Source organism: Sciurus carolinensis, chromosome 16 (assembly GCF_902686445.1).
Source record: "Sciurus carolinensis chromosome 16, mSciCar1.2, whole genome shotgun sequence".
Taxonomy (NCBI): Eukaryota; Metazoa; Chordata; class Mammalia; order Rodentia; family Sciuridae; genus Sciurus; species Sciurus carolinensis.
Window position 1 is genome coordinate 48,585,728 of NC_062228.1, and position 24,138 is coordinate 48,609,865.

General features: G+C 52.7%; 2 protein-coding genes and 1 long non-coding RNA gene across 7 annotated transcripts; 1 reads left to right on the top strand and 2 right to left on the bottom strand.

The window, feature by feature from the left end:
* Positions 1–4,406: 4,406 nt before the first annotated feature.
* On the bottom strand, positions 4,407–15,719 carry LOC124967361 (uncharacterized). The gene is made up of 3 exons (XR_007105519.1): positions 14,040–15,719; positions 9,137–9,206; positions 4,407–5,149 (listed from the first exon to the last, which is right to left on the bottom strand). It is a non-coding gene; the product is annotated as an uncharacterized LOC124967361 (long non-coding RNA).
* Positions 14,730–16,714, top strand: C16H19orf33 (chromosome 16 C19orf33 homolog). Its single transcript, XM_047529578.1, has 4 exons — positions 14,730–15,066; positions 15,171–15,283; positions 15,439–15,513; positions 15,616–16,714. The coding sequence occupies exons 1-4, from the start codon at positions 15,045–15,047 to the stop codon at positions 15,718–15,720; spliced, it is 315 nt and encodes a 104-aa protein (XP_047385534.1). The 5' UTR covers positions 14,730–15,044; the 3' UTR covers positions 15,721–16,714.
* Yif1b (Yip1 interacting factor homolog B, membrane trafficking protein) lies at positions 15,851–23,896 on the bottom strand. Of its 5 annotated transcripts, none has more exons than XM_047529574.1 (8): positions 23,787–23,896; positions 19,287–19,525; positions 19,098–19,202; positions 18,903–18,981; positions 18,727–18,784; positions 17,652–17,807; positions 17,483–17,576; positions 15,851–16,180 (listed from the first exon to the last, which is right to left on the bottom strand). In XM_047529574.1, the coding sequence occupies exons 1-8, from the start codon at positions 23,830–23,832 to the stop codon at positions 16,025–16,027; spliced, it is 933 nt and encodes a 310-aa protein (XP_047385530.1). In that variant the 5' UTR covers positions 23,833–23,896; the 3' UTR covers positions 15,851–16,024. The 5 variants fall into 5 exon arrangements, with proteins under 5 accessions (XP_047385530.1, XP_047385529.1, XP_047385532.1 ...); XM_047529573.1 differs by having other exon boundaries at positions 23,778–23,884; XM_047529576.1 differs by lacking the exon at positions 23,787–23,896 and adding an exon at positions 23,665–23,765.
* Between the last annotated feature and the right edge of the window lie 242 nt (positions 23,897–24,138).

The window sequence follows — 24,138 nt, forward strand, 5'->3', positions numbered from 1 at the left end:
GGAGGATTCAAAACCAGCCTCAGCAACTTAGGCTCTAAGCAACTCAGAGAGACTCTGTCTCTAAATAAAATATATAAAAGGGCTGGGGGCGCTGGGGCTATAGCTCAGTGGTAGAACACTTGCCTGGAACGTGTCAGGCACTGGGTTTGATCCTCAGCACCACATAAAAATAAATAAAAGTGTTGTGTCCATCTATAACTAAAAGGGGGTGGGGGCTGGGGATGTGGCTCAGGGGTTAAGCATCCCTGAGTTCAAACCCTAGTACCAAAAAATAAAAAATTCTGGTGCTGGGCCAGGCATGGTGGCACATGTCTATAGTCCCAGCTGTTTGGGAGGCTGAGGCAGGAGAATTGCAAGTTCAAGGCTAGCCTGGGCACCTTACTGAGACCCTGTCACAAAACAAATTGTTAAAGGTCTCGGGATGTGGCTCCGGGGTAGAGTTCCCCTGAGCTCAATATCCAGTACACCCCCCCACCAAAAATAAAAAATAAGAAACTGGTGCCAGGCACAGTGGTGCCTACCTATAACCCCAGCCACTCAGGGGGGATCATGAAATCAAGGTCCGCCTGGGCAACACAGCAAGACCTTCTCAGGTGAAAACAAAAAGTTACGACCACAACTAAGTATTGATCGCCGGGACACTAATGGCCAGAAACCCCCCTTTGAAACACTGACTCGGAGGGCACAAGAGGGCTGGGTAATGTGCGTCCTGTCAGGGAGGACCCTCCTGGATGGCGCGGTCGAACCAGCGTCACTTGGAGTCTGATCTGTGTCTCCTGCAGTCTCCCACCTGGGCAGGCCTGGCTCTCCCTTCCCCAGCTTTTCTGGGAGGACTCCCGCCTGCCCTGTTGACGAGGAACAGAGCCCTGCGCTGCTGAGTTGGGTCCCCAGGCCAGGCTCAGCCCTGCTTCCTCCCGTGACCTTCCCTTCTGGACTGGAAGCCCCTTTCTTCCCTCCCTTTCCAAACAAGGTAGTCCTGAAGGTCTGGCCGGCATCCTGCACGCCCCGCCGCGGCCATAGGAGCCTGGGCCTCACTCCCGGGTGCACAGATGCAACTTGACACTTTGAGATGTTGCTTTGGACTCTCCTTGCAACAAAAGGACTTGGCGTCCTTCCCTTGGCCCTTCCTAGAAATCCCTGAAGGCTTGAAAACCAATTCCAAAAGCAAGTTGGGCAAATGCCTCATGGCTCCTTCCGCGACCCTTTCCCGTGGTGGGTGTTGCTGGTGGACTCTGGCCATCCCTGCTGAGCCTGGCAGTCCTTCGCCGCCTGTTCAGGCATCGAGCCCATTGGCTCAGCTGGTGAGCAGGCAAGGCCTGCTTGCAGCATCCCTGGCAAATGGAGAGCCCAGAGCTCCTGGAGAGCTGGGTATTGGGAAGAGGCTCCGTCAGTGGCTCTGTGCTAATGCAAGGGCCACCTGAGCACCCAGAAGCAGGTCTCCCTGGCCGGCAAAGGACCCTCCCTCAGGGGCTGCCCTGGCTGCTGCTTCCTCACGGTACCAGGGGTCTGACCATGGTGGACACTTGCCTGGTCACAGTGCTGCTGCTACAGGCTGCTCAGCTGACTCCTGCCATGCCCTTGTGATGCTTGGTGCATAACTGTGTCAGGTTTTCTACTTTCAGCACCATTTCCTGGCTGACAATGGTGCTTTTTGTTGCAGAGGCTGCCCAACGATGGCCAATAGCTATGGCATTCAGTGAACGTTTCCCCTTCGTCATCCCAGGCCGCTGGCCTCACTGAGAGGTAGGATGGGCTCTTAAAATATCAACCGAGCCAGGCATGGTGGCACACGTCTATAATCCCAACGACTCAGGAGGCCGAGGCAGGAGGGCTGCAAGTTCAATTGCCAGCCTCAGCAATTTAGTGAGGCCCTAAGCAACTTAGTGAGACCCTGTCTCTAAATAAAAAATATAAAGGACTGGGGATGTAGCTCCAAGATAAAGCACCCCTGAGTTCAGTCCCCAGTACCCTCCCCCAAAATCAACTCAGGTACAATGGTACATGCCTGTGCTCCCAGTGACTAGGGACACTGAGGCAGGATGGTCCCAAGTTCCAGACCAGCCTGGGTTCACTTCCCAGTACCCAAGGAGGTGAATGCAAGGGCCTGCAATGTGACTGAGTGGTAGAGGGTTCCCTGGGGATTGGACCCAAGACCTCACACACACGTGCAAAGATCTCTCACTCTTCCTCCTTGTCCACACACTTGAGGGCAGAGAGTGTGGCTCATCCCAAAAAAGTTTTCTCCCCAGGCCATCTGGGTAAGGATCAGTATAAAAAAAATCGAGGTTATATATAACGTTCATTGTGTTTTGGGATGCTGGGAATTGAACTCGGGGGCATTTTACCACTGAGCCACATCCCCAGCCTTCTTTAACTTTTATTGTGAGGACTGGGGAGATAGCTGAGTTGGTAGAATGCTTGCCTTGCAAGTACAAGGCCCTAAGTTTGATCCCCAAGACCACCAAAAAAAAAAAAAAAAAAAAAAAAATTTGAGACAGGCTGGCCTCGAACTTGAATCCTCTTGCCTCAGGCTCCCAAGTTGCTGGGATTACTGGCATGTGCCATCACACCTGGCTAGAGTATTTTTAAACTCTGGAATTCTCCCCCTATCATTTCTGAGTGTGATGAGTTTTTCCTCCCCCTAACATCAAGCCCTGACTATAAGGGGACCTGCTCAGCTCCGGTCAGCCTTGAAGACAACGGCCACTCAGCTGGGAACCTGTTTGCCAATCCTCCCACATGGGCCAGAAGGGGAGCTGGAATGAGGCTCTCCAACAACAGTGGAGTTTGCAGGTGGGAACCACCACGGTACGTCTCTAAACACAAACAGAACAATAGCTCTGTTCCGATTTTAAAGATATTTTTATTTATTTTTGTATCTGGGATTGAACCCAGTGGTGCTTAACAACACTGGGCCACATCCCCAGCCCTTTTATTTTGTATTTAGAGACAGGGTCTTGCCAAGTTGCTGAGAGCCTCCCTAAGTTGTTGAGGGTGACTTTGAACTTGCAATCCTCCTGCCTCAGCCCGCAAGTCACTGGGATAACAGGTGTGCACCACCATGCCCAGCTACTTCATTCCAATTTTGCTTATGTGAAGTCATGTGCCTGACACCTGAGGAGTCCTGGGTAGTACCCTCCGTGGCACCTGAGACCACATTCAGCAGCATTATCCATGTTTCCGAGTCAAGTTTAACAATTCCAGAGCCAAAGTACCCCGTGCCCCTCTCTGCAGGTTTTGTGTTTGTGCTTGGGGAGGTGGGCCACAGGATGTCTCTCTGCTGGGAAAGATGATTGCCCTTTAGCCCTGTGGTGACACTAAAGATCAGCAGGTAGAACTAAACTTCCTTGTGGGGGCCTAGCATTAGATACATCCAACCTGTGGAATTAAACCTGGACCCTCCCCCAGGCTGCTGGGTGGCATGCTGCAGGCTTAGGCTGCTGCATATTGGTCTCCTGCTGCCCGGATTCCTGTTGACAGAAGCTGTATGAGACAACACAAGCAAATTTGGTCCCAGTCTCTGTTGTCAGATTAATCAGTGACCATTAGCACAGCACACTTGTGAGATTTTACCAGAAGCCAACACCCTGTAAGATTGGGGAGTGGATTCTGGGGAGAAACAACCTTCTCACAGGGTCTCTGCCCCTGCAGGTCTTGGGTAGGCCAAGAATGTGTAACCCCAGCTGGGCACAATGGCACATACCTGCAATCCCGCGACTGGGGAGGCTGAAGCAGGAGGATCTCGAGTTCAAAGCCAGCCTCAGCAACTTAGCGAGACCTTGTCTCAAAACAACATATAAAAAAGGGTTGGGGATATCATCCAGTGGTTGTGCATCCCTGGGTTCAATTCCTTGTATAAAAAAAAAAAAAAAAAGTGTGACCCTGACAGCTCTTTACCCAGGATTAGGTTTGCAGCAAGCATCTTGAGGGAAGAAGGAATGACTCCCTTTGGGACAAAGAGCAGGCTTGGTGTAATGTGAAATTTCCCAAACCCAGCGTACTCCCTCCTTTGAGAGTGTGTGTGGTGCTAGGAATTGAACCCAGGACCTTGCATGCTAGGCATGAGTCACACCCCAGCCTATTAATGTTCCTTTTTGTAACATACCCATGGTGTGGGCAAGTGCCTACCGGGGCCCTCGGCTTTGCCCACAGGGCAGGGAACCCAGCACAGATACTACACTACGCTTTGCTCACCAGGAGTAATGAGGTCCTTGCCTGTGGCCCCGGAGGCTGGATGCTTCTGCCTGTCTGTTTGAAACAGTGACCAGCCAGCAGGTTAGCTGGTAAGTCATAAAACCCGTCCCAGAGCTGACAGCTGGATGGAGGCCGAGCGTGGACCTCCCCAGCTGGATTGTCAGCCCTTGGCACCTGCCAGAGAATGGGCCGTCCAGATTTTCTGATTATTGATAAATATCCCAGGACATCAAGGGCCAGAGCAAGATGGGCTGTAGTCAAAGGCCAGCGCAGCGTTGTTGTCCGGTGGGAAAGGAAACAGCCTCTGCGTGCTGTGTGCTTCAGGTCATCCGTCGGCTAGGATGTGGTTGATTTCAAAGAAAATTTTCCAGAACAGGGATCATGATGTTTATAGGGCTGGGCGCTCCACCCTTGTGAACTCCAGGAAAGACTAAACCTAGTTGCTGCAGATGCCTTTCCAGTCAACCATGTCAGGCCCCAGATGCTCAGGAGCACCAGGCCCACGGGGGACAGCCCCTCCCCTCAACCCACGCCATCCCACGCCACCCGGACTTCCCTATCCTCAAAGTCAGAATCCAGAAATCTCTTCCTAAATTGCAGCAATTACGTAAAAGCCTCAGGGTCATAGTGGTCCCTTGAGGATGGCTGCTTCCTTCAGGTGAGAAGGGTCCGCTGTAGCCGGGAGTCAGTATTTGTTTTACTTTGGGTCTAGACTGTCCCCCAAAGGCACGTGTGTTGAAGGCTTGCTCCCGGGTGGTGGCGCCATGGAAGGCTGGTGGAAATGTGAGGAGGCTGGCCTACTTGGAGGTCGTAGGTGACTGGGGCGAGTCCTTGAAGGGTATATCTTGTCCCCAGCTTCTTCCTTGTGATGGAGCTTGGTCTCCTAGCCACCATTAGGTGAGTAACTTCGCTCTGCCACACGCTCCCCGCCATGACGGTCAGCCTCACCACAGGGCTAGAGACAATGGAGCCAAGTGACCATGGACAGAAACTGTGAGGCAAAGTAAACCTTTCCTCCTTTACACTGAATTTCTCAGGCATTTTGTCACAGCAATGAAAAGCTGACTAACACAATACTGCTGCAGATCAGTTGAGATGACAGGCCCCTTTTACCTATAGGGAGAGGATGGCGGTATTGATTCTTTGCTCCATGGCATTCTAGGTAGAAATGATCAGGGACAAGCAGGGGAGGGCAGAACCATTAGATGCCAGGGCAAGACCAACAGGAGATTCCATACCTGACCTGTACCTGTGGGCAGGTGAGCAGAGGCCAGAGCCAGACAGGGCCTGGGAAGGACAGACAAGCTATCGTCCCTGGCCTGTTAGCCATGGCAGACAAGAACTGAGCGGTGAGGAGCTAATATTTTCCAAACAGCAGAAGGCCGGCTGGCCTCGTTTTCTTTGGACCTCACACCTTGTCTCATACCAGCGTTTCTGTGTCCACTTTCCCAGCAATAGCTGGCCCCATTTGTAAACCTGGGGTAGGCAGAGCAAGGGAGAAAGGGACACTCACTGCCACCAACAGGGAGTGACAACAGAGACAGGCTCCCACCTCCACTTCTCCTTTATTTCAGTAATAGAAGTCCCCAGGGTTTCCTGGGCACGGCCGCCCACCTAGGAATGATACTTCCCAGCCTCCCTTGCAGCTGGATGTGGCCCTGTGTTGAAGTCCTGACCAATGGGTTGTGAGCACATGGGTGAGTCCACCTTCCTGGTTATCAGGTCCTTTTTTTTTTTTTTTTTTGCTACTGGGGATGGAACCAGGGATGCACTACCACTGAGCTGCACCCCCAGCCATTTCAATTTTTTCCCTTGGAGTCAGTTTCCCTAAGTTGCCAAGGCTGGCCTAGAATTTGCAAACCTCGAGCCTCAGCCTCCTGAGTAGCTGGAATAATGGGTGTGTGTCATTGCACCTGGAAGTCCTTTTTTTGTTTGTTTGTTTGTTTTTTCTTTCTCTTCCTTGCTGTGCTGGGAGCCCAGGGCCTGGTACATGGTAGGCAAGCTCTACCATTGAGCCATACCCCACTCCGGGTCAGGTCCCCAGAAGGAAATGTTGGGACTGGGGTTGTGGCTCAGTGGTAGAGCGCTCACCTAGTATGCGTGAGGCCCTGGGTTCAACCCTCAGCACCACATAAAGACAAAAAAGAAGGTTTTGTGTCCACCTACAACTAAAGAGTATTTTAAAAAAAAGAAAAGGAAATCGTGCCCCCAACCAGCCCTTATTCTTCCTGAGAACACAAGGGTAGAGGCCAGCCTCCATGGGCAACAGTGAAAGGGAAGGAGCCTGGGCCCCCAGACGATCCTGTGGGCAGCAGCTCTGATTCTCCACCAACTCAGGCTTGCTTGCAAGAGAAAATGACGCCCTTTTGCTAGGCCTCTGTCCTCCGGGTCTCCATAAAAGATCGTAGACCCACGTCCCAACCACGACCCAGCAGTGGGCGTGGGCCAGGAGGGCAGGGCCGCGCTCTCCCTGTGCCCTTGACCTGCCCTGAAACCTGAGTGCGGCCCTGCTTATCCACAGAGCAGCAGGGACAGAGCTGCCCCGTCAGCAGGCTGGCCCAGACTTGTGGTTGGTCTGTGCCCGCTCTGACCTCCATTAGCCATCTTGGTGGCATCAGGTAACCTCACTGGTTCACCAGATGACAGTGAGCAGCAGTGACGGGCACAGTGGACAAGGTCCCCACCCTCATGGAACTGATGCTCTTGCAGCAGAAACACCCTGTCTCCATATCCTGCTGTCAGCTGTGGGCAAAGCCACAGTCGTTCCTCACTCAGACGCAGAAAGACGACTTACAGGGACCCACCCCACCTGCCTCTCCTGACCTCACTGCTGCATCTCCACCCTCTCTCCTTCTTCCACTTTGACCTGCTTGCACTTCCTTGGACACACTGGTACACTCCTGTCTCAGGGCCTTTGCACTTGTGGTTCCCCTGCCTAGAGCACTCTCCTTCCAGATCTTTAGATTTTTCACTCAAGAAACGCAAACAAGTCAGGTATCATGGTACACTCCTGTCATCTTAGCTACTCAGGAGGCTGAGGCAGGAGGATCCCAAGTTCAAGACCACCGTAGACAACTGAGCAAGACCTTGTCTCAAAATAAAATTTAAAAAGTACTGGGGGTGTAGCTCAGTGGTAGAATGCCCCTGAATTTAATTCCCAGTACCTTAAAAAAAAAAAAAAGCTGAATAGGACCGTGCTGTGTGCCTGTAGTTCCAGCTACTTGGGAGGCCGAGGCAAGAGGCCTGGATTGTTTGAACCCAGGAGTTCAAGACCTGCCCCAGCAACAGCAAGACACTTACTCAAACTAAAACAAAACAGCTGGGCATGATGGCGCATGCCTGTAATCCCAGCAGTTTAGGAGGCGGAGGCAGGAAGATCACCAGTTCAAAGCCAGCCTCAGCAATTTAGTGAGGCCCAGAGCAACTTACTCAGGGTTTAGAAACCCTGTCTCTAAATAAAAAATAAATAAAACAGTCTGGGGACCCGGGATGTGGCTCAGTGGCTAAGAGCCTCCCAGTTGGTTCAATTAAAAAACAAAACAAAACAAAACAAAAAAACACAAAAATATTCGGTGAGGCTTTCCCTGGTAAGTTTAAATGCAAACCTTTCCCAACATACTAAATAATTATTACCTATTCTTCTTTCACTTGTATCTGTCTTGTTTTTTTTTGGGTATTTTTTTTAAACTTTACTAATGTATTTTATTTAACCCATAATCTAAAAAATTATTTCAACATTGATATTGCTTTTCCCATTATTAAAATAATAATGAGATATTTTACAATTTTTGGTACTAAGTCTTGAAATTTTGTATTGTATACTCTTAGGCCATCTCAGATTAGACTAGTTACATTCCAAGTGCTCAGTAGTCACATGGGACTAGTAGCTAGTCAGCTAGTGAGAAGATCCATAATTGAGGACCCTAAGGGGAAATTGGGACCCTCCCAGACCTCCAAATCAGGAATGGTCCGGCTGCGTTAGGAGCCTTGTTTTTGTTTAAATGCAAGTAATGGCTACTTTGAAGATACCCTCCAAGGTCACACGGCCCAGCCACCCATCAAAGGCATAGCTGCCTATTGATGGAGTATGGGGTCTACGGAATCTCACAGTGCAGAGGCAAGTTCCCTCGGGGAAGCCAGGCCCCAGGGACCTAAACTCCATTCAATTGGATACATTCTAGCTTTTGAAGGAGCGGTTTTCCACTAGGATCTTCCCCAGGACCTGCTGGTGTATCTCCTCCTCAGGTCACTGTACAGTTAGCTGCTCTATTCAGGTGCAAACTCAGTGGCCATATTCTGCCATACAGACTGGGATTCAGAAGAACAAAGAGCTTCCAGGGTTTCCTACAATGCCCAATCGCTAAAGGCCGAGTTACCTTCCCCGGGGCTCTGAGACGTTCCTCCAGCAGTAAAACAAGTTCTCCTTGTCACTTCAGGTAATCTCAGTGTGTTCCAGATGCTTGCAGCCAACAAGTCTAAAAGGCCTGCCTGGCCCAGGGGCCCTAGGCACATTCCTGGGCCCAAATTCAGCAAGAGCCTGTGTCCTTACCTCAGACCCTTCTAAACGGCAGTGGGCCATTCCACTTTGCCCCCACATCTGATCTGATTTATGGGGATTAGTTAGTAGCAAGGCCACTCCAAGGAGAAGAGCAGAGGTGGTGGCACCGCCTCCACCGCGCTAGGTGGTCTGTGAGAGGGCCAGGCTCTGGCACCATTCCTACTGCCTCCCCCACACCCTCAGAACCCAGGCCGCCCGCTCTGGACCTCCGTCCTGGCCGCCTCACACCCACAGCCCTGTCTCTCTGCCCGTGGGTCCCAGCTGGCGTCCTGTGTGCCTCCCTCTCATTCCTGTGGCTGTTCAGCTCTTGCTGCCTTCTGCTCTGGCGCTCATGGGGAAGTTGACAGTCCCTTGGTGGCAGGGACAGCGTTGATCAGCACTTACCTTCTCAGGTTTCTTCCCACCCATCTTCTTCCTTATAGTCAGTGAGAAGTAGATAGTCAATAAATGGTCACTGAAGAGAGGAAGGACAGAATGGAAGAAGAAGGGGAGTGGGAAGGAAGGAAAGAATCCCTAGGTCAGTCATTTAAAGTGGAAGGTAGGGCTGGGGAGATAGCTCAGTCAGTAGCCCTGGGTTCGACCCCCAGCACCGCAAAAAAATAAAACCAAGGGGAGCCAGGCAGAAACCAGACTGTAGTCAGCAAGGTGCCATCAGGGCAGTGCAGGAATGACTTTTGGGGAGAAATCAAGAAGCCTTCAGCTTCATCATTCTGATCCAATTTCTTTAGTGGAATTGTGCAATTTCAATTCACTTCTTTTTTTTAATTTTTTTTTTTTTTGGTGGTGCTGGGGATCGAACCCAGGGCCTTGTGCTTGCAAGCAAGCACTCTACCACCTGAGCTATATCCCCAGCCCCATTTTTTTAATTTTTAAAATTTATTTATTTTTAAAATTTTTCCTCTTAATTTTTTTATTATTAAAATCATTTTTATTTTTACAGACTGCATTTTGATTTATTGTGCACAAATACGGTACAACTTTTCATTTCTATGGTTGTACGCAATGTACATTCACACCATTCATGTAATCATATATGTACATAGTGTAATACTGTCTCATTCTACTATCTTTCTGTCCCCCACCCATTGTCACGCACTTATCAGAGAAAACATTCGGCCTTTGGTTTTTGGGGCTTTGCCTATTTCACTTAGCATGATATTTTCCAGCTTCATCCATATGCCAGCAAATGCCATAATTTTATTATTCTTTATGGCTGAGTAATATTTCATTGTATACATATACCACAGTTTCTTTATCCATTCATCATCTGTCATTTGAAGGGCATCTAGGTTGGTTCCACAGTCTGGCTATTGTGAATTGAGCTGCTATGAACATTGATGTGGCTGCATCACTGTAGTATGCTGATTTTAAGTCCTTTGGGTATAGGCCAAGGAGTGGGATAGCTGGGTCAAATGGTGGGTCCATTTCAAGTTTTCTGAGGAATCTCCATACTGCTTTCCAGAGTGGCTGCACCAATTTGCAACTCTACCAGCAATGTATGAGTATGCCTTTTTCCCCACATCCATGCCAACACTTATTATTGCTTGTGTTCTTGATAACAGCTGTTCTAATCGTCATTAGATGAAATCTTAGGGTGGTTTTAATTTGCATTTCTCTAATTCCTAGGGATGATGAACACTTTTTCATGTATTTGTTGATCACCTGTATATCTTCTTCTGTGAAGTGTCTGTCCATTTCCTTAGCCCATTTATTGATTGGGTTCTTTGTGTTTGGGGTATAAAGTTTTTTAAGTTCTTTATAAACTTTGGAGATGAGTGCTCTGTCTGAAGTGTGTGTGGAAAAGATTTTCTTCCACTTTATAGGCTCTCTTTTCACATTATTTTCTGTGCTGAGAAAAAAACTTTTTAGTTTGAATCTGTCCCATTTATTGATTCTTGCTTTTATTTCTTGCACTATGGGGGTCTTGTTAAGGAAGTCTGGTCCTAAACCAACATGATGGAGATTTGGGCCTACTTTTTCTTCTATTTGGTGAAGGGTCTCAGGTCTAATTCCTAGGTCCTTGATCCATTTTGAGTTGAGTTTTGTTCGGGGTGAGAGATAGGGGTTTAATTTCATTTTACTGCATATGGATTTCCAGTTTTCCCAGCACCATTTGTTGAAGAGGCTATCTTTCCTCCATTGTAAGTTTTTGGCACCTTCATCTAGCATGAGGTTACTGTACTTATGTGGGTATGTCTCCGTGTCTCCTGTCCTGTACCATTGGTCTACCTGTCTATTTTGGTGCCAGTCCCATGCTGTTTTGTTACTATTGCTCTATAGTAGAGTTTAAGGTTTGGTATTGTGATACCTCCTGCATCACTCTTCCTGCCCAGGATTGCTTTGGCTATTCTGGGTCTTTTGTTCTTCCAGATGAATTTCATGATTGCTTTTTCTGTTTCTATGAGAAATGTCATAGGGATTTTAATTGGAATTGCATTAAATCTGTATAGCACCTTTGGAAGTATGGCCATTTTGATAATATTAATTCTGCCTATCCAAGAACATGGGAGATCTTTCCATCTTCTAAGATCTTCTTCAATCTCTTTCTTCAATGTTTTGTAGTTTTCATTGTAGAGATCTTTTACCTCTTTTGTTAGATTGATTCCCAAGTTTTTTTTTTTTTTGTTTTTTTTTTTGAGGCTATTGCAAATGGAGTTATTTTCCTCATTTCCCTTTCAGATGTTTCATTGCTTGTGTATAAAAATGCTTTAGATTTATGCATGTTGATTTTATAACCTGCTATTTTGTTGAATTCATTGATGAGGTCTAGATGTTTTCTAGAGGAGTTTTTTGGATCCTCTAAATAGAGAATCATGTCATCAGCAAATAGTGACAGCTTGAGTTCCTCTTTTCCTATTCATGTCCCTTTAATTTCTTTGGTCTATCTAATTGCTCTGGCTAGTATTTCAAGTTTGATGTTGAATAGAAGTGGTGAAAGAGGGCATCCCTGTCTTGTTCCCATTTTTAAAGGGAATGGTTTCAGTTTTTCTCCATTAAGAATGATGTTGGCCATGGACTTAGCATAAATAGCCTTTACAATGTTCAAGTACGTTCCTACTATCCCTATTTTTTCTAGTGTTTTGAGCATGAAGGGGTGTTGTATTTTGTTGAACGCTTTTTCTGTGTCAATTGGAATATCCCTATGATTCTTATCCTTAAGTCTATTGACATGATGGATTATGTTTATTGATTTATGGATGTTGACCCAACCTTGCATTCCTGTGGCGTTTTTTGTTTGAGACAAGGCAGGCCTCAAACTCCGGGCTCAGGTGATCCTCCCTCAGCCTCTCAGGCAGCTGAGACGACAGGGCTTGAGGCCTGCCCTCGGCTGGATTTTCTTCTTCTTCTTCTTCTCTTGGTACTCAGGGGTCACTGAGTTATATTCCCAACCCTTTTTCATTTTTAATTTTGAGATAGGGTCTTGCTGAATCACCAAGGCTGGCCTTGAACTTCCTATCATCTTTCCCCAACTTCCCAAGTAGCTGGGATTACAGGCACATACCACTGTGACTGCCATTTTCCTTTTTTTTTTTTTAAACTTTCAATTTTATATATGAATGCTTTTATTGAGATATAAGTTACATAAAACTCATCCAATTCAATGGGTTTTTTGGTACCTGGGACTGAAACCGGGGCGCTTAATCATGGAGGCACATCTCCAGCTCTTTCTGAGACAGGATCTCACTAAATTGCCTACGGCCTAAATTACTGAGGCTGGCCTCAAACTTTCGATCCTCTTATCTTGGCCTCCTGAGTCACAGGGATTACAGGTGTACACTACCATGTTTGGCTCAGTTCAGTGATTTTTTTTTGGTACCAGGGATTGAACTCAGGGGCACTCCAGCCACATGAGCCACTGAGCCACATCCCCAGCCCTATTTCGTATTTTATTTAGAGACAGGGTCTCACTGAGTTGCTTAGTGCCTTCCTTTTGCTGAGGCTGGCTTTGAACTCGTGATCCTCCTATCTCAGCCTCCTGAGCTGCTGGAATTACAGGCATGTGCCACCATGCCCAGATCAATTCAGTGATTTTTAAAGATGTTTACCAAGTGGTGCAACCATCACCATAAATCAGTTTTTACAACATTTCCACAATATGACTGGATTTGGTGGTGCACACCTGCAATCCCAGAGACTCTGGAGGCTGAGGCAGGAGGATGGCAAGTTGGAGGCCAGCCTTGACAATTTAGTGAGCCCTTCAACAACTTAGCAAGACCCTGTCTCAAAAAAGCATGAAATAAAATAAAGGACTGGGGATGTAGCTCAGAGGTAAAGCACCCCTGGGGTTCAATCCCCAGTTACAAAAAATAAAACAAAAAGCTTTTTACAATATGTATGTATTATTTTGAGACAGGGTCTCACTATATTGCCTAGGCTGGACTCAAGTTTCTGAACTCAAAGGATCCTCCTGCCTCAGCCTCCCAGGTAGCTGAGACTGCAGGTGCCATTGCCATATGCTGTTGAGAACATTTTAATCACCTCATGTGCACTTAGTTACTCCCCAGTCCCTCCCTTATCAGCCCCCTAGTGACCATTAACCTCCTGTCTCTGCAACTGCCTTTCCTCAACATTGCATGCAAATGACATCACGCCTTACAGTCTTGCATCTGGCTGCTTCTCCCTAGCATTGTGTGCCCGAGGTCATGGGTGAGGCAGCACCATGTGTCAGGGGCTTCCTCCTTATCATAGCTGCATAGTATCCCACTGTAGAGACACACCACATTTTCTCCATCCATTCACCAAACAACAGACATTTCATTTGTTTCCAGTTTTTCCCTAACCTAATCTACATTTTTATCGTTTTCCTCACTAGAATTGTCAATCCCATGAGGCTGATTTTGTTCACCTGTGTGCCCCTAGCACTAAAACTGTACTGGATACCTAAGGTGCTCAATAAATGTATGCCAAAGCAATAAAGATCACAGGTAACTAAAGATGGCTGTAAGCGTGGACTGCAGGCCAGGGGAAAGGGGATGGAGCAACAGGGCCAGGGGCTGCCAGCTGACGGGGCGGGCCCCTCTGAGAACGTTTGGCTGCCTAGAATCCCACTCCATGCAGGTTCAGGCCACCCAGCTGCCTGAGGTTGGTCTGGGCTGCGAGGGACACGGTGTCACAGAGGCTCCGGCCCCCAGGCCCCATTCCTCTCCTCGTCTGACCCCAGGCCAGTGCAGGGGTAGGAAGGCTGGGCTCAGCTGGACAGCCCTTCTGCTCAGAGGCCCGGGGTGAGTCAGAGCCAAGCTGAGTTTTGACTTCAGCCACATTGCCGGTGTTTGACCCCAAGTCTCACCTGTTCCCGTGGTCCGTTCCGCATCTCACCGGTACCCGCTCGGCCTTCTTCTCTGTAAAATAGTAACAAGACTACTGTCCTGGACTGGATGCCTGTGTCCTCCAAATTCACATGTTTAAGCTCAATCCCAGCTGATGGTATTTGGAAGTGGGACTCTTGCGAGGTCCCGAGGGTGGAGCTCACAGGAATGTGATTAGTGTCCTCAGATCTTGCTCTTGGGCAGGTGAGGAGGTAGGGAGAAGGCAGCTGTTCCCCAGCCAGGAAGTGGCCCTCCACGCACTAGCGCTGCTGGTACCTTGGTCTGGAACTCCCAGCCTCAGGATTGAGAAATGCACTGTGGTTTAAGCGGCTCCATCTGTGATGTATTTGTTAAGCAGCCCAAACTAAGACACCTGCCTTTATCCAAAACCAAGCCAAACCAACACGTGGCACTCTCCAGGGTATTAATCTGCCTGTGCCCCAGCCAGTCCAGGACGCCAATCCACCCAATCTCTCAGCCCGAGCGGGTAGCTGTCTTCACCCGGAGCGAATCAACTTTCTGGAAGTCGCTGTGCTGCTGACACAGGCTCCCAGCTGCGCCTGGAAGGCAGCAGGCCCCCTCCAGCCTAGGCGGGCGAGGGCTGAGCCTGAGCGAAATACTCCAAGAGCCTGGTCAGGAGCCGCCCGCACTAGTGCCTGCCAGGCGTCGCTTATTATGGGATGCAGGGACATTCTTTCAGGGCAGCCTTCTGACCTTTTGAGAGGAAGCTCACAGCAGCCCTCAATCCGCTCCCCAGGGACCTGCCCGCACCCCAGCCCCACCCGTCGGAGGCCTAGACCCGGAGCAGGCAGCTGACTTTTCCTACAGGGAGGGGCGGGTGAGTCAGGACCCAGTAGCTGCGGGACAAAGGTTGGGAGGGTGGGACTCGTCGGAATTCCTGGGGCGGACAGGTTTGGCCGCCCCGAACCCGCCCTGCGACACTGCCAGCCCTCCGGGCCCTCGGGACGCACCTGCTCCGCACCACCATGGAGTTCGACCTGGCAACAGGTGAGCTCCTGAGGAGTGAGTTGCGGTGTCGCGGGGCAGACTGCACGGCGGTCACCGGAAGGCCATTGCCACCCCCCCACCCGACCCAACTTCTTTCTCCGCAGCCCTGGACTCCACTTCCAAGAAGCCGGAGGGGGCAGGCCAGGTGAGGGACCCCAGGCACAGTCCCCCCAAAGCTCAGGGCCGGTCAGAGACAGGGGCACCTCCGCAACCAAGGGTAAGTCACCTCACCACCAGGCACGCAGAGGGGGATGGGGCGACCAGGGCTTGGCTCTGGTCCTGATCTTGTCGCACCTCGGCTTCCCGACTTGGGGGTGGGGGGTCTGGGCAAGGGGTTCCCCGCCCTCACTGTCACCCTCCCACACGCCCAAGCATGGCGGTGGCAGCTCCTCAGACTCCAGCAGCAGCAGCAGCAGCTCCTCCAGTGACTCGGATGCGGAGGGGAAGGTAAGAGCCGCCCCTCGCCCAAGGCAGGCCAGGGCTGGGTCGGCGCCGTCCCGCTTCCAGTCCAACCCAACGCCTCTCCCCGCGCTGCCCTCCGTCCCACAGTCCCATGCTGCCGGCTCCAAGCAGCACGAAGCCACCTGGGGCCAGGCCAAGAAGCTCAAAGTGAAGAAGAAAAAGGAGGAGAAGGGCAAGAAGTCCCCGCAGTGATTAAACCTTCCCGATGGTGCCGAGCGCTGCGTCTGCCTCCCGCCCCGCCGCGCTCCGCTCCCGCGGTCCGGCTGCCCCCTGCCGGGCGGCCGCGCCCCTGCCCAGCGCGCGTCCCAAGGACGGAGGCGGCCCCAGTCCATCAGGCTTTATTGTTTCGGTTGTGCAGCTGGAGATCTCAGCACCTTGGGGAGAGGGGCGCGGGCGGCGGGCGACGACCCTGCCCAGACAGGCGGCCCAAGCGGGCGGAGATGAGTGGCGGCAGCGCAGGCGCCGGGAGCGGTAGCTGGGGGCTGGGCGGGTGCCCTCACCGCACCAGGTGGAAGGTGAGCCAGTACATGAGCAGGGGCTGCGCAGCCGCCACGGCCATGGTCAGGTACATGCGCAGCTGGTTCCGCGCCCCGCGCACTGGCACCCCTTCTGCTGCCGCCTCCGCCAGGATCTTCAGCCGCAGCGTCCGGATCTGGGTGGGGAGGGGACCGAGAGGGCACAGGGTTTACCTTGGTGCAACCAGCCTGTGAGGGAGGACTGGGCATACTCTAGCCCCTTCCCTTAAGTACCCCGCAGCTTAGGACAAGATCCTGCCCCTCTGCAGCCTCGGGTTCCAACTCCTGAGGGGCTCGGTGGGCAAAATATGAGGGTTCCAGACTCAAATGCCAGGTCACAATTTTTTTTTCTCTTGGTGCTGGAAATCCAATGCGGAGCCTCTCACATGCTGGACAAGGCTCTTCCACTGTGCTACACCGGGCACCCTCCGGGATGGCCATCTTTAAAGACAAGCTAGAACCCCAGCCCCGCCCCCAAACCCTAATCCCAGATTGAACCCAGAGATAGCCTACCATTGAGCCATACCCTCAACCGTTTTGAGACAAGGTCTCACTATTGCCCAGGCTGGCCACTGGGCCACTGCGCCACGCCACTGCCTCCACCCCGCCCCTGCCTTGCAGATAGGGTCTCCCTACGTTGCTGAGGCCGGTCTCCAACTTGAGTTCTTTCCACCTCAGCCTTTTTTTTTTTTTTTTTTTTGCGGTGCTGGGGATCGAACCCAGGGCCTTGTGCTTGTAAGGCAAGCACTCTATCGACTGCGGTATCTCCCCAGCCTCACCTCAGCCTCTTGAGTAGCTGGGATTACAGCTGGAAATGTGCCCAGCTAGAAAAGCTATTTTCTAAAATATTTTAAATGTGTTTTTTTAACTTTGAAATGATGACATCAGTATATCTGGCTCTTGGTCACGTGCAGTCCTGCAGCCCTGCACCCCCGGGCTCCACCCTCTGCTTCTAACCTCTCAGCACCCTGAGGTGCAATCATCACCATCCCATTTTACAAAAGGGGAAACGGGTTTAACCCCAGGACTGATTTGCCCTGAAGGCATGAAGCTCAGGCAACCCGATCCAGGGCCGTTGGCCAGCACCCCACTCCACATGGAAGGGCTCTTAGACAATGTCCTTCCAGGGACATTTTGGTGGGAAAGTCCACCATGTAAGGGGAGTGGAGCAAGGGTGGGGCCTGGATCCACCCAGCAGCCCCACTGGCGCATCCTGCAGCTCCTCCAGCCCAGCGTGGATACCTCCTCTTCCAGGAAGCCCTCCTGACCCTGACCCTGGGGCTGGGGCAGCCACTCCATGCCCCCCTCGGTTTGCAATATGGTCCTGATCTAAATGCCTTCTCTGTCATCCCCTGCTTGGATGCCCGATGCCCCAGGGGCCCCAACTGTGTCCAGGAGGCCTGTGTCCTCATCCTGGCCCACCCTGAGCCCCAGCTCACCATGAACACAAAGATGGACACGCAGCACCAGCCCAGCACCAGGTAGTAGCCAGTCTTCCCAAAGAGCAGGCCCATGAGGACCCCGCCGATCATGCTGGAGAGGGAGAAGGGCTGGTCTGAGGGAGAGGCCCAAGGGCTGGGGCTGGCAGGCAGGGTTGGGGGTACTTACCCGACGTATTTGTAGCCCAAAAAGGCCACCAGGTCGATGGTGGTGAGGTCGGTATTGACAGTGACCAGGTAGAGGCTAAGCAGGATGGCTAGCACCTCCAGGGTCAGCCAGGCCAGTGCTGAGCTCGCCTGCAGGCCCAGGAGGTCTGGGGAGAACCTGTGGGTACCAAGCCGTCACTCGGCTGCTGGCTCAGACCCCTCCTGAGCATCAGCCTGGAGACAGCCTTGTGGGGGGGGAGGCTAGGGGCCCAGCAGTGACCAAGATGGACCTGGGCCTGTCCCTGTGGACATCCCATTCTGGGATTCCAGCTGGTATCACTGTTCCCAGCAGTGACACCCAGAAGGGCCGAGGCTGGGCGGGTGAGTCACAGGGGTTGTACCAGACAGGCTCGAGGGCGGCGGAGGGGGCTTCTCAGGAAGAGAGGACAGCTAAGCTGAGGTCTGAAGGAGTAAGCAGCGGTCAGAGAGGGCTGTAGCCTCTGCCCTGTCCCCAGGGCCCCAACAATTAACTGCTTCTAATGACAGCTGTTTTCAGTGCCATAAAGTAAAGGACGGGGACTATGCGGGAGAGAGGGGCGCTTAACACTGGGTGGGGTCATGAGCAGGTGAAAGGGAGGAACCTTCCCCTGAGCCAAGGGAACAGAAGTGCCCAGCCCTGGGGCAGCACCAGGCCCTCTGGAGTGGAACGGGACAGAGCAGCAGGGCAGAGAGCACAACGAGGACAGACGGTGCCAGGCTGAGGAGTGGGGCTCACTTGGGGGCTGCTGGCATCTAGGTCAGGGTGGGGCATGGCCTGGACTGCAGGGCACATGAAATCTTCCTGGATGCCACTGGAGCGAGGGCAGCGGGGCAGCTTGTAAGGAGAGAGAGGATGAGGGCAGATCTGGGGTGGAGGCTACGAGGAAGGATGGACTTAGAGGGTCCCCAGCACAGGTCTGACGAGCCCATGTCGGAGTCTGTGGCTGGGAAAAAGGGGAGGCCAGGTGACACTGAGAGTGATGGTGAGGGCGCAGTTCTGAGGGGACTGGGACCTCCCTGCTGTGCCTCAGTCCCCCAAGGCCACCCCACCCCCTTACCTATCCTGTGTCCCCAGTGCAAGGCCAGCCACCAGGATGTAGGTGATGAAAGCCATCGCTGTAGAAGGGCAGACAGACAGTGGTCAGAGGAAGGGCCATGTTGGGCCTCTGGCCACCCAAAACTCTGCCCCAGATGTGCCCAGGGGAGGAGGGTGTGGGGCGGGGCAGGGTCAGACCTGGAATATAGAGGTCAGGAGCGTTGACATCGAAGCGGGGGGCCACTGGGGTGTCCTGCTGGTACTGCACCTCCCAGTCCTGTGGGACAAAGGGGAAGCGGGTAGGATCCCCAGAGCAGGGCTCCTGCTGCCCTGCTTACAGGCCAACTGCTGGCCCCAACCCGAGCTGACCCGAACCCTCAGTGCAGGGCTAACCTGGTGCAGGTAGGGGAAGACGAGCAGGCCCAACTTTTTGCCCACGTACACGGTGTCCACGGCAAAATAGTACTTTAGCTTGGTAACAGGGATGAAGCGGTCAATCTGGGGAGGCAGAGCTCAAGCCTGAGGCCGTGGCCTCAGATGTCCCCCCCAACTCCCACCAGCCCCGGTCCACGGTCCACTCACGTTCTTGTCCACCAGCTCCTTGCCCTGTGCGGCCAGGGTGCTCCCATAGGCCATGGCCATATTGGACACAGGATCTGCCATGAAGGACGCCTGTGGTGAGGCAGAGCTATTGGGGTAGCCCAGGCCCCCGGGTGCCCGCTGGGCCCCATAGCCCCGGTTCTGGGCTGAACTCGTGTCATCAAAGAGCTGGTGGGGGTCGGCCATGCCCGGCGGGGATGCAGGGGTCCTCCGCTTCGAGGCTGCAGGGGAAGAGAGGGGGAGCTCGTTTATTCTACAGTCTCCTTCTTGCTCCAGCCAAAGCAGGGGACTGGGTCACCATTAGAGAGTGCCATTATGTTAGGTGGGCTCTCAGGCGCAGGTTCTGCCCGTCATCCCTCTACCCATCACCCAGCCATCGTCTGTCCACCCGTGTCTCTATCTGTCATCCACCCTCTATATCCATCACCCATCCAGTACCCATCATCCATCCATTCATCTGTCACCCACCCACTCATCTATGTGACAGTACCCATGGTGATGGTGACAGCTACTCTGTACTGGGGTCTAATGGGCACAAAATCCTGCACCAAGCCCCTTATAAACAAGGGCTCTGTCCCGCTCTACGCTCTCTCTCGCTCATTCAGGTCCAGCCACCTCGGCCTTTCAGTCTCACCAACATACCTGCCATCTACCTGGCCACACCCGCCTCAGGGCCACTGCACTGGCTGTGCCTCTGCCTGGCACGCCCCCCCCACCCCCCCGCGGTCTCCTCCTTTCCTTGCTGAGTGGGGCCTTCCCTGATCACCCTGCCTACGGCTGTTACCTCCTTTGGGGCAGAACCTGACCCACCTTCCCGGTCTCATTTATGACCACAGAACTCAGCCCCAGCTGACTGACAAGTTGTTTTCTTCCTTTTACTCATTGTCTCCCCACTGGACTGCAAGACCCCAGGGTGCGGATCTTTACCATGTCCACAGCTGAACCCCCAGTCCCCAGAACAGGGCTAGAGTAAGAGCTGATATGAACCCTGTGAATGAATAAATGGCTGCCCATTTGACAGATGTGAAACCAAGGCCCATGGCTTGTAAAAGGACCAAACTGAGTTGAATGGCATAGGAGTCCAGCACAAGTCTGTCTGGCGAAGATCACAATGATTATACCCTGACAGATGGCCACCACAATCCGTTCCTGTAATCCCAGTGACGCAGGAGGCTGAGGCAGGAGGATCGCTCGTTCAAGACCAGCCTGGAACTTAGCAAGACACTGACTTGATAAAAAATAAAAAGGGCTGGTGGTGGAGCTCAGTGCTACAGTCCTTATCTAGCATGAACCCATGAGGCCCTGGGTTCTAAGCAGCGCGCGTGTGCGCGCGCGCGCACACACACACACACACACAAAATCCCATAAAAGTCTGGAAAAGTTCCCTCTGGCTTCATGGAGAGAAAAGAATGAGGGAGGGGTATGGGCAGGAAAAGGAGATAGCTGAGGTGGCCCGGGTGGAAGTGGTGGCAGGACCGGGGCTGGGGCATGGGGATGGGCAGTTTTTGGGTAGCTCTCCCAGGCAGGAGGAACGGGCACTTGCTGCGGGTGTGCTCAGCTGAGTAGGGGGGTGACGGGGGAGTGTCTACTGAGCGGGGAAGACAGCACCCTGGCTCCAGGGCTCCTTCCCTGGTCACAGAGCAGTGCTACCCCAGCAGACATTTGCTGGGAATCTGCTATGTGCCAGGCACTGCTGTGGGTCAGGTGAGACGGGGCCGGGATGTGGGAGAGGAATTGGCTCTCCTCATCGGGGCCTCATCTACCCCTCGGTTCTCCGCTCCTGAGTGGAGTTAACGGTCCCCCACGCAGGGCTGTTGTGAGGCCAAGTGGCTGCTCAAAACTGCTCGGCTCCACAAAAGCAGCCCGTCCATGTTCCTTATTATCGTCCCCAGTTCTTCCTCTCAGTTTTTCTTTTTTTCTTTCCTGTTTTCCCCCTGCGGAGCTGGGGGTGGAATCCAGGGTCCCCTGCATGCTAGGTGGGTGCTGTTCCACTGAGCCCCAGCACTAGCCCCTTCCTCTCGAAAACATAGACCTGGTCACTTTAATCACGAAGGAAGCAGCACTGGCCCTGGCCTGGTGCCCTACTTCACTTTTCCCTCTCACCCTTCTGGTCAGAGGACTGGCTTCCTGAAAGTTCAGGGCAGGTCTTCCTTCCTCCCTGTCATCCCTTGGCACTCGGTATGTGGGGCTCTGCTGTCACAGGCCTAGGCCATTGTTCCACTCTTATCCAACTCGATCCCCTGTCACAGCTCCAAATGCCAACCCCCAACTCTGTGGCTTCTGTGACCCTGCACGCACCTGTTCCTCATATCTGTCAGACCTCACAAGCATCTGCTGAGCACACCCTGCATGAGGCCCTGCTGCAGGCAGAGCGCACGCAGCAGTGGGAGGAAGAGACCCGTTCCTGCCCTCGTGAGCTGACAGGCTCCAGACTGGTCCCTCCCTGAAATGTGCGACCCAGTTTTCTACCCTTGCCCTGCCTTCTGCCTCTCACCTACAACAATCCCATCTGCAACCAGCTCTGACCACTGCAGTGTGCCTTTGGTTTCTGGGCTCAATCTGTAGCCACGGTTTTTCTACTGGCTCCAGACCCAGGTCTGACCTCTTCCCAGAATTCCCTCTGGCTGACCCTGGGTCCTTACCTCAGTGTCCAGACCCTCAATTCCCCTTTGCCTGTCAACCAGTCAACAATTTCTTAGTTCTCATGCACTATGTCCCCATGTTACTCTCCCCGCTCTGACTCTGTCACCTCCCACCTGATTTAAATGCCTTCCCCGATGGAGTCCTTTCTCAACTCCACCAACCTTCTCTTGAATGAGCAGCCAGTGAGGCTTTCAAGTGCCATAATGTCCTCTGCCTAAGATCAGTGTCCCCTGCGCTGAGTCAGATTCTAACACAGATGGCCCTGTGTGGCCCAGCCCTGCCAGACACCTCTGTCCTAGCCACAATGGTCTCTCCTCAGGCCCTGTCCTGCCCAGCCCTTGCCCCGCAGGCTTTTGGATGTGTGGTACTGCCACCTGGGAGCACTTCCCTTCCTCGTGCCTGCCAATCACACCCAGGCCTTGGCCTACGGGCTTCCTTCTCGCAGGTCTCCCGAGTCCTGATACAAAGCCTGAGCCCTGTTTGCGTATACCACAATTTTCAGTAGATATTCATCTGCCCACTCATTTCCTCAGAGCAGACCTCCACTGCCTTCCCCTATCCTTACAAGTCTTCTCCTGGATAACTCATCATCAGATGGACGCTCTCCAGTACAGAGGCTGCACTGCCACCCAAGGTCCCAGGCCTCCTCTGGGCTCCTGCGACACCTCCATCCTGGCCTGGCCCCCTCTGCCTGTGCATCCCCATCCCTGTTCTGCGCTGCTCTCATCATAGCTCCATTACTTCAGACTGTTGCCGTCTTCTGTTCTGTACTACAGCTTCATGAGGGCAGGAACAGCGCTCTCTGGAAACTGTTGTATCTCCTGCATCACACACCACAGGGCCAGCCAGGAACTTGCCAAAGGTTGAAGAGTCAGGGCAAGGATAGAAAACTGGGTTACACATTTCAGGGAGTCCCTCAAGAGTCCTCCTCAACCCCTAGACACATCATGGATTATCTCCCCACGCCCCCGCGTCCCTCCAGTACTAGGGATTGAACTCAGGGCCTTGAGCACCAAGCTACATCTCTAGCCCTTTGTTTTAAATTTTATTTTGAGGTCTTACTAAGGTGCCCAGGTTGGCCTTGATTTTTCCATCTTCCTGACTCGGTCCTAATTATGATCACAGGCACTGGGATCATAGGTGTGCCTGGCACAGATTATTCTCGTTATAGCTCTTATTATGCCCCCAATTATCTGTTGCTTTGTTTGCTTCTTAGTGTGTCTTTCCGTTGAATTCTGAGCTGTTAAAATAGCAAGGACCAGGGCTATGCTGGTTACTTCTGAATACCTAGATGCCAGCACCGGGCCTGGCACAGGGGTGCTCAGGTAAGATATGCTGAATGAAGAAAAGAAACGCTGAAACGCACTGTGCTCATATGGAGATGAAGAGGAATTTAGAAATACAAATCCAAAGATGAGAAAAAGGAGATTAACAGTACAATCAATACGGGTTCAATCTTAAATGAGCGTGAACATACTCTCACGGAGGGCCTTGAAGGCCGTACTAACGAGCATGGGCGACAGCTCGTGGGCACCGGGGAGTCACGGAAGGGTGGGGAGCAGGGGAAGGAAGATCGCTAACTCCAAATGAATGAAAGTTGCGTTTCTCTGCACATCATACAACCTACTCCAAGTCGTTTTCTACTAAAGCAATTTCCTAAAGAACCTACCCCCAAAGCGCCCCCTACCCAGACCTGGCATCCCTGCGCTGTGCACACCTCCAAATTCCAGATCCTCAATCACTTGACCTCCGACCTGCAGTGACCTCGCCAACCGCCGCTGCGGCCCCGCCACGCCCCCGCCCGCCCGATTTCTTCGGCCAGCCACGTACGCCACTTACGCAGCCGGGGCGTCCCCGCCGCCGCCGCCAAGCCTGCCGGGTTCATCCTTTGCCGCCGCCACCTCAGCCGCGGTTCGTAACGTGGCCGCCCGGCTCCCGTAGACACACCCCAGCGGTGAAACGACAGCCAATAGGCTTGACGAGTGCTCGTAGGCCACGCCCCTTCACGGAGGCGGGGACGAGTGGGCTGGGGTTTACGTAAGAGGCGGGGACTGGGGCTCGTGGGCGTAAAGCGAGGGGCGGAACCTGAGAGTTAGGGAGGCGGGGCCGGGAACAATCCTAGGAGTAGGCGGTGTCGGGCATGACGGGAAATGTAGGTGTCACGTGTCGAGCGATGAGGTCGATGGGAAAT